Source organism: Musa acuminata, chromosome BXJ3-5 (assembly GCF_036884655.1).
Source record: "Musa acuminata AAA Group cultivar baxijiao chromosome BXJ3-5, Cavendish_Baxijiao_AAA, whole genome shotgun sequence".
NCBI lineage: Eukaryota > Viridiplantae > Streptophyta > Magnoliopsida > Zingiberales > Musaceae > Musa > Musa acuminata.
In genome coordinates, this window is record NC_088353.1 from 2,040,049 (window position 1) to 2,048,936 (window position 8,888).

At 41.8% G+C, this 8,888-nt stretch overlaps 2 protein-coding genes and 1 pseudogene across 3 annotated transcripts; 2 read left to right on the forward strand and 1 right to left on the reverse strand.

Moving 5' to 3' along the window:
- The first annotated feature begins 589 nt into the window (after positions 1 to 589).
- On the forward strand, positions 590 to 4,628 carry LOC103983788 (autophagy-related protein 8C-like). Of its 2 annotated transcripts, none has more exons than XM_009401069.3 (6): positions 590 to 695; positions 827 to 878; positions 1,954 to 2,009; positions 2,095 to 2,147; positions 4,133 to 4,251; positions 4,325 to 4,628. In XM_009401069.3, exons 2-6 carry the CDS (start codon positions 842 to 844, stop codon positions 4,417 to 4,419), a joined length of 360 nt encoding a protein of 119 aa, XP_009399344.1. In that variant the 5' UTR covers positions 590 to 695; positions 827 to 841; the 3' UTR covers positions 4,420 to 4,628. The 2 variants fall into 2 exon arrangements, with proteins under 2 accessions (XP_009399344.1, XP_065008872.1); XM_065152800.1 differs by having other exon boundaries at positions 607 to 721.
- Positions 4,629 to 5,484: 856 nt separating this feature from the next.
- LOC103984327 (late embryogenesis abundant protein D-34-like) lies at positions 5,485 to 6,593 on the reverse strand (annotated as a pseudogene).
- A 1,067-nt stretch (positions 6,594 to 7,660) lies between these two features.
- LOC135638771 (non-specific lipid transfer protein GPI-anchored 20-like) lies at positions 7,661 to 8,800 on the forward strand. The gene is made up of 4 exons (XM_065152155.1): positions 7,661 to 8,079; positions 8,206 to 8,232; positions 8,329 to 8,367; positions 8,469 to 8,800. The coding sequence occupies exons 1-4, from the start codon at positions 7,755 to 7,757 to the stop codon at positions 8,678 to 8,680; spliced, it is 603 nt and encodes a 200-aa protein (XP_065008227.1). The 5' UTR covers positions 7,661 to 7,754; the 3' UTR covers positions 8,681 to 8,800.
- Positions 8,801 to 8,888: the final 88 nt, after the last annotated feature.

Sequence of the window (8,888 nt, forward strand, 5' to 3'; positions counted from 1 at the left end):
AATGCATCATTTTATTATCCTGAGGTTTTGCATAAGTTAGCAATTATTTGACATCCATTATATTTGTTTTAATGATCGATCGAGTAATGAAGAGACGTCACGAACCAAATATTCATTATAGAAATAAACTTTACGTCTTGCGTTCGTTGCGTGAATTGTACCTGTATTATCATTGGAGGAAAATGCCGGACCCACCTGTGAGGATCAACCATGCGGAGGTAGTTGAGTTGGTGTGGACGACAACCCGTCCGTTTCTTCTTGGAACTTAAATCACCTACGTTTACACTCCGAGAAAGAAAAGGATTTCTAGTTTACCGGCTCGACGAATTACCCGCTTCCGACGGACGGGGCGGGCCCCACATAATGGGCCCCGTAGCCTCGCTAATTTTGCGGGCGGTGATTGGCTACGTATAGAAGGAACACGCCAAGGATTCGCTGGCAATAACGGACTTCCACTTATAATTACAGATCACCTACTGCCCTTTGCAGAAATAGTTAGGGACCACCAGCTTTTGCAATAAAGGATAGGGTAGTTGTTGGGTATGAAACGGCAGGTGAGCAAAGGGCACTTTATGGGTTTCTTCCGCCTATAATTGATGACCCTCAACCCACCGCCGAGCCCAAGAAGTGTTCTCCGTTTCCCCCAATTCCAGTCTCGGTTCTTCTTTCCGTCGGCCGGCCGATCGATCGATCCGGTCTCTCGTTTTTCTTCGATAATCGTGTCTGATTCGCGATCTTGCTCGACGAGCATTCGATTTTTTTTTTGTGTTTCTTCTTTACTTCGTGATCTTGACATGGCAATGCCGGGTTGTTTGTGGAATTGCAGGACTAAGAGGGTTCCATGGCGAAGAATTCCTTCAAGTTGGATAATCCCCTCGGTCTGTGTTCTCCTTCTTTTTCTTTCTTTGTTTGATTGAGAAAAAAGTACATGAGTCGATTAGGGTTTGTGCAGCCGAAATCGTACTTAACGTTGGTTGGAAACCGTTCTTTCTTTCTTGTTTCGTGAGATATTTGGAATTAGATTGTTTTTCGATTGAATATGATTTTCTCTTCGTTTTATCGTTTCTTGGTGGTTCTTCTAGGTTTCTTTTGATCTATTTGAAGTTGACCTGAAAATTTGGGATCATGGATTGGATAGTGCTTGTTTTGGGAATTATATTGATGTCGGTGTACAATTCTTGTTGTTCAACATCTTGTAGGTAATGGTAGTAACTGGTGAATGGAGATTGGTATTTTCTTTTTCAGAACATGAATATGGTGCTGCACGATGAAATTGGATATGTTTAGTGGATCCATCTGTGTATAATGGTTTTGGACTTATATATTCAAATGGTTTTCTCTGATTCTCACCTATATTCTATTAATGAATTTTTTTAATTGTGATAGTTGGTATCGATCCTGTGAACTCATAATCTTTATTAACTCCAATATTAGGTTTTCTCTTGTTTGCATTGTTTTTTTATCTTACTAGATTCTAATGTTTATTTTCCAACCGGAAATTCCTTGATCCTTTTTAACTCGGAAATTTCATGTTCTCCCCATTGTGCAATATTTTTATCTTTTTTTTTTATTTGTTGTCCTTGTTCTTTCTTACTTGAAGAAGGCTTGAGAAGACAGTTCTCTGCACTTAGGCAACACTTTTTATTATATTAGTAATTTGACACAGATCGTTTGCACCACATTTCCCCATCTTTAATTGATGGCTTGTTACTTTTTTTAATACTAAAACTTTGTGCATCGATGTGTTTGGTATTACAAGTGATGGTAGACCTTAGACTTCTAAGAGAAGCAGGAAGGAAATGCAAATTGATGGGGTTTTAGCTTACTATTTATTTTCTCTAAAGCCACATATATCTTTTAGCATCTAGTATGGTTGCATTCTAATGTTTTCAATTTGATCGTGATGAATCAAGTTTGTTTTATTTCATTATCCATGTAAATTCTAATCTACAGAAAGGAGGCAAGCTGAGGCTGCTCGTATCCGGGAGAAATATCCTGATAGGATTCCTGTGAGTAATTGATGTCATTTTGATTACGCACGAGGTAACCAGTCTCTGTTCTGTTCTGTGTTGTCTAAGTTTTCATTTGATGTAGGTGATTGTAGAGAAGGCTGAAAGAAGTGATATACCAGATATTGACAAGAAGAAGTTAGTGTTTTAACACATTCTTTTTGTTACCCATTAAGTCTTATTGAATATATAGAATCTTTTATTATCAATTGTTGTTATTGTTTGTTCTATATTGAAGGGATGTATTTTTTAAACTAAATTAAGACTGTGACAAGGTTCTCCTACATTCTGAAGGTTAAATACAATTATGCAGTGTTATTTTTTTTTTTCCCTTTTTAATTGCACTGGTCATGTTTTTCTCAATGTATTTATTCTAGAACACCCACATTTTGTTTAATGTCATTCACTTACTAACACTTATCATATATGACTTTTGAAGTTTGGCATTTTATTTTATGATGTGTAGCAATTGATGCTGATGTGTTAATGACATGTCATGTATATTGACTCTCTTTTTACTATTTTTCTATGCTTATGTGTTGATGATTGTCATCTACTTGCATTGTGCTAATGTGGCTGATTTGTGAAATATATGTGATCTCATGTGGGTACAATGAGAGGGGGTTCCTAATTATAATATTTCCTATTTATACTTTTTTTTCCTTTTGCCTTGTGTGCACCATGTAGGCATCATAGCAGTACCTTGTTGGGATCCTGTCCATGTGGATACGTATAATTTGTCTCTTCTAGTTATTCATCATCTATTATGTTATATTTCCTATTTCTGGTGCCATTTCTTTCTTCACTATGTACCATTGCATCGGTGCCTTATATGATTCTATCCACATGGGTACATTTAATTTATTTATCTTAGTTATTCATAGTAATATTATTGTGTTGACCATCTCCATATGATTTGAAATCTAGATGCCAAGACTGTCTTCATTATGATTTGATTTTGGTATGACATGAATAATGGAACTATATCCTACATGACAGTAAAAGCTCCATGAGGATTTAACACTTAGCTGTTCTCATATCTTTCTTATCTATGTGGTAAAGGTCAGAACTCTCAGATCGGTTCTCACTGAAATGAACTCTCAACAGTTCAATCTATTTATATATGATTTAATGTTTATTCATATTTAATCAATGTATTTTGTTAGGTCGTTGCGGTGTTTTTTTGGCATATAGCAGTTATAAGGACTCCACTGACCTATTGAAGGCTTATCAGTTAGGATCCAACTAACAAGTATATTTAAGATATAATTCATGCTGGGGAAAGTGTTTGGGATCCTATCTTTTATTGAGCTTTTGCTAGCATCCACGTTGAATGTCAATATCATGGATAGTTGGAATATTTTGAAGTTTTCCGTTTTTTTATTTTTTTTATTTTTTGGGCTTCTTTAGGAGTTGTATTTTGGATGTCCATTTGTTTAACCTTGATGGAATTGTGCATGTAGAGAAATCCTTCAGTATGACTTGGATGTCCACATGTCAATATCATGTCACCCTGTTTCATTGCCATAATCAATCTCAGCATCCATATAAACACTTATTGCTCAGAGATTATGGGCGTCATCAATAGGTCCTTTTATTAAATATGGAATGCTACACTACTTATGTAGTGGATGAAATGATAAAAAGAGGAAGATGCTTACGATACATTTTAGGCAATGAGGAAGATACATACAATACATTTTTTAGGCAATGAGGTTCAGTGTTTTTTCTGCTTGAATGTCAGTTATTTTCTCTATGTGAGATGTTTTTGTTTTAATGTTTCCCCTGCAACTCTATAGTCTGTGTTTGCTGCAAATCTGAATATATCAAAAGCCTAATTTTTATTAGATATCTTTAAGCGGAGAATTTCCAGTTGGTCTCTGGATGATGATCATTCAGAGGGATATAGAAGTTATTACACTTGTAACCTTTGTTCCCAATGGTGTGGATGTGTTGTTTGAAAACAGATAGGAGAAAAATCCATGTGGACCATTTGCTTGTTCGTGCATAGTAGTTCAATGCTGCACGAATCTGGATTATTTTCGATTGCTATCAACCTTATTGGAGATTTATTGATACAATGCTGTTTTGTACAATGATGTTGACATACAACTCTGATGCAGGTACCTGGTTCCTGCCGATCTCACAGTGGGACAATTTGTTTATGTGGTGCGCAAAAGGATTAAGCTCGGTGCTGAAAAGGCCATCTTCGTCTTTGTGAAGAATTCACTACCGCCGACTGGTGAGATAGAGTGAAAGCGTTAGTGTTGATTTTGTTATTTTTACTATGTAGTTTGACGGTCATTTTTATGCAGCTTCCCTGATGTCTGCGATCTACGAGGAAAACAAGGATGAGGATGGTTTTCTGTACATGAGTTACAGTGGGGAGAACACATTTGGGTCCGCATAGAACATATTCAGTAAATAATTTCTGATAACATGTGTACATTCTCCTTGTTCTCCCATAAGTTTCACATTACTCTTGCTGCTTCATTTACTACGCCGTCACGAGTCTGTCCTAGTTTAAGTCCCTCTTGCTGTTTAATATCCCCTGAATTGGAAATAATGGGTCTTAAGTTATCTTGTCGCATTTTAGTTATAGATTGCCTGCTTTCCCAATGTGGTTAGATGTGTCTATCCGTTTGTCTTTGCATATGCTGGGTTATATCCTAACGTTTTTGGTACTATGTTCTCCCGGCAATTTACCCCACTTATGATTTTGAATCTCTTTTAACGATCTTTATATTTAAATTTTTTATATTAAAATTTTTGTAATTATAAAAAAATATTTAATTTTGTTTATTCTAATATTATCAGTTTTATATAGATAAAAAGGAAATGTTAATACTCTAATCATGATGTATAAATAATAATATTAATATTAATATTTTAATTATATTTTTTTATCGTGACGAATAATGACATCGTTAGGAGTCGTAGTAATTGTGTTGACATCTACGATCGAAAGAGTTAGATGTCACTCTCTCGACGATGGCTATCACGTCATTGACACAAGTTTACGATGGCTATCTTGATCCTTTTACCTCTCTCCTCAATATCTTGATCCTTTTACCTCTCTCCTTCATACTTTGTAGTCTTGTCCTGCCCTCTCTGTGCTTCTTACGATCTTGATCCTTTTACCTATGCACTTCACGGGAACCACCCGTAGTGGCAGGGCCACTACTTGCCTGACAGTGTTTAGTCTGACGTCTTACCATATAGCGTAATTGTAGATTCTTCCATCATCCATGGCTGATAGACCTTTAGATTATGAGTTGCTAGCAAACATGAAATATAAGGTAAAGGCCTGCCTCATCACTTGGTGCATTAACGTTTTTAATGCTTGCCTACGTTTTCTTTATTCTCCCTCATCCTTCATTTACAAAAACACCCCCTTCGTTTCTTTTGCCATGTCCGTTTTCCCTACAGCGCGCGCTCTACTTGATCCTCGCCGCATTGATACCGGAGGCCGCCATCACCGCCGCCGCCACCCCGCCCTCCTCCTGATCCCTATCGCCCTCACCCGTTCCGCGTCCTCCCTCGTCACCGCCTTGTCCGCCGGTAGCCGCGCCGCCGCGTCCGCGAGCACGTCCCCGATTTTCGCCCTCTGAGCCGCGTTCCCCACCCGGGCGTTCGCCTCGGCCGCCGCATCCGCCGCCGACCCCAGTCCACCTGCGAGAGGACCGCCGAGCCCCGTGGCCCTCACCTCCGCCGCCTGCACCGCGGCCCACGGGTCTGTCACCGGCCATCATTCCGGCTGCCTCCAGCGCCTGGCCGATCGTCACCCCGTCGCCCGCCCCCTTCGCCTCCGACGGCGCCGGCACCGCGAACTGCGACACCACCTGAAAGCCACAGACAGCGGCGAGTGACGCCCCCCGCAGTTCCAGCCAACATCAAACAAAAAGGAGATCCGGGCTCTTCACCTGGCCGCCGGAGACGGTGGTGATGAGGCGTTGACCGGGGAGGTCAGTCTCGGTGACGACGAAGCCAGGTTCGCCGGGGTCACGGTGACCGGAGAGGGCCTCCTCACGCTGGACTCGGGCGGCCGGGCCCCCGTGCACCGGGTACACATCGCCGGGCCCCACGCGCTGGAGTCCAACTCTTGGCGGCTGTTGCTGGCTCATGGCTTCTTCGCCGAAGCGGAGCGGCTGTGCGTGCAAACGGTGCAGGAAGGGCTTAAATGGTACTTCCCATGCATGAATAGGTGGCGACACTTGTTACCACTGAACACGCTGTGGGCTCAACACTGAAACAGGTGTTGCATTAGAACTCGGGAGAAGTCCTGCGTCAAGTCACAGGTGTTATGTGATTCCAAGAGCTCAGATTCGATTAGCTACCTTGCATTGATCTGATTTAGGTTTTTGATATTGCCTTTAGACGATTGATATCTTAAGAGTAACAGTGAACTAATAGTCATAGTAGCATCACAAGCAAGTAGGTAATGAATGCATGGTTCAATTTTTAGGGTGAGCCAACTTCTCTGCTCAGATCCATCAGATCCATGGTTGGGCCGTCGGACTGTCTCGCATCCTGCGAACCGAAGGTTCCCTCGGCCTCTGTGAGCTGCAGCCTGGCCCAGACCATCTAGGCTATTCTTTTTAGGGCTATTACAGTAATTAGACCTCATTAATATTCAAATCTTTAGACTTAAAAGAAATTTATATTTATTTTTTTATAATTATAAATATTTAGATTCATTTACCATAACATCGTCGGTTTTATTGATGAAAATATGAAAATAATGAACAAAAATATGATTTCAATATTCTAGTTGATGTTGATGGATGATATTGATGGTGGCGAACGACAGTGCCACTGGAGACCACAGGTATCTACTATGGATGATAAGAGTGATGACAATAGATGAGGATTGCTTTGCGTCTGTATCGACGTCGATGTAATTACCAAGCAACTCTTTTGCCATTTTACATCTATATTGAGAGTCGTTCTATATTTGCATCGATGTTGCTACAATTATCAAGCAACCTTGCATTATCGTCAATGCAATTATCGAGTAAAAAAAGGGTTGTTCGTGATATGTATTAGTCACTCGACAATTGCGTGATGCATATATAGAGTGACGAAAGGGTCACTAAATAATTGTGTTGGCATCGACATAGATATAGATGAGCTCTCATCTCTCGTCGGCAACGTCCACCATCATCAATTGAAATATTAAATTTATTTTTTTATTTATTATAAAATATATAAATATATAAATATAAATATAAATCTAGGTACTTATATGTAATCGGCCCGGACTGCAGCATATGGGCCTCAGCTATATATATATATATAGAGAGAGAGAGAGAGAGAGAGAGAGAGAGAGCCTCAAGGAGTATACAAAAGTACACATCAGAGGAAAAGGCAAGCAGTGGTTAAACGGCATTGCCAAGGTCGCATGCCAACCTCACCTAATCCAAACCTCGGTAGCAGCAAATACACAGCTTCACCACCACCTACCTAATCCGTCTCCGCAATAGGTGGGAACAGGTGGCGACCGCAGGATGGTGACGTGCATGCTGGATTTGCTGTTCGCGGAATCAAACATCACAGAATCTACTCCTGGCGATGGATGTTAGCTGAGGTTGGCAAACACTATCGCCCACCTTCGAATCTAACCGCATCACAGAAACTATAAGAAAGCCGTGGTTTCTATCTTCCTTCCTCCACACCGTCAGTTCTCAAGACTCTCACGCACACTCTGCTTCGACTGCTGAGAAGAAGAAGAAGAGGAAGAAGAGCATGGAGAAGGCCAAGCGCTTCGTCTTGTTGCTGGCGGCGGTTATGACGGTGCGGGTGGTTTCGGGCCAGATCACGACGGCGTGCACGGCGGCCCTGATCAGCAGCTTCACCCCGTGCCTCAACTACATAACGGGCAGCACCAACGGCGGCGGGTCGCCGACGGAGGACTGTTGCAAGGCGCTGGGCGCCGTGGTCAGCAGCAGCAAAGACTGCGCCTGCCTCATACTCACCGGGAACGTGCCCTTCAGCCTCCCCATCAACCGGACGCTGTCCATCTCGCTACCCAGGATGTGCGATTCCATGTCGGTGCCCCTCGAATGCACAGGTACGTGGTCTTTGTTCTTCTCGAGGCACCACTGGCACTTGGGCTGCCGGAAGACGCAAGCAAACAAGTGTTTTGCATTCTTCATGTGCTCTATTAACGGCTGACGACGATCTATGCTGTCTGCAGGCACATCTGCGACACTTCCAACTCCAGGTTGAGTTGCCATTTGTGGTCAAGATTACTTCCTGCTACTATTTATTTATGTAAGAGTCTATTTTAATGTGTTTGCTAACTAACGTTGTTTGACAGGTTCTCCTGTTGCTAACGGGCCTTCGCTTCCACCGCTACGTGAGACTCTCTCTCTCTCTCTCTCTACCTTCGCATTTGGTTCTTTTCTTTATATTCATTCTTCAAATCCCTCCAGACCTAAAAACTTATTTATGATGCAGCTCCATTTTTACCGGCACCACCACCGCCGCCACCACAAGTAGCTCCTCCACCAGCAGCTTCACCAGTCTCCACAGGCACTCCGGCAGACCAAGGGTTAAACGAGGGCCAACGTCCACTGCTGCTGCCGAGTTCAGCTATCAAGCTTACTCATCGTGCCTTTTCGATAGCTGTATTCACTCTGCCTCTGCTTGGAACCATGTTGCTCGAGTAGGCCCCTTTGTTTTTGTTTTGTTTCGCTGCAGACGGTGGAAATTTGATGTTCTTTGATACATGAATTCTTCTATGTAATCGTTGCAAGAGTTCAAAATGCGACCATACTATTTGTTGTTCATTCCATCGGGTGGATTTTGTGTTGCTTGGTGGATCAACCAACTCCGATATTGAGACTTGATGATACCTGTCCAGAATTTATACATGAC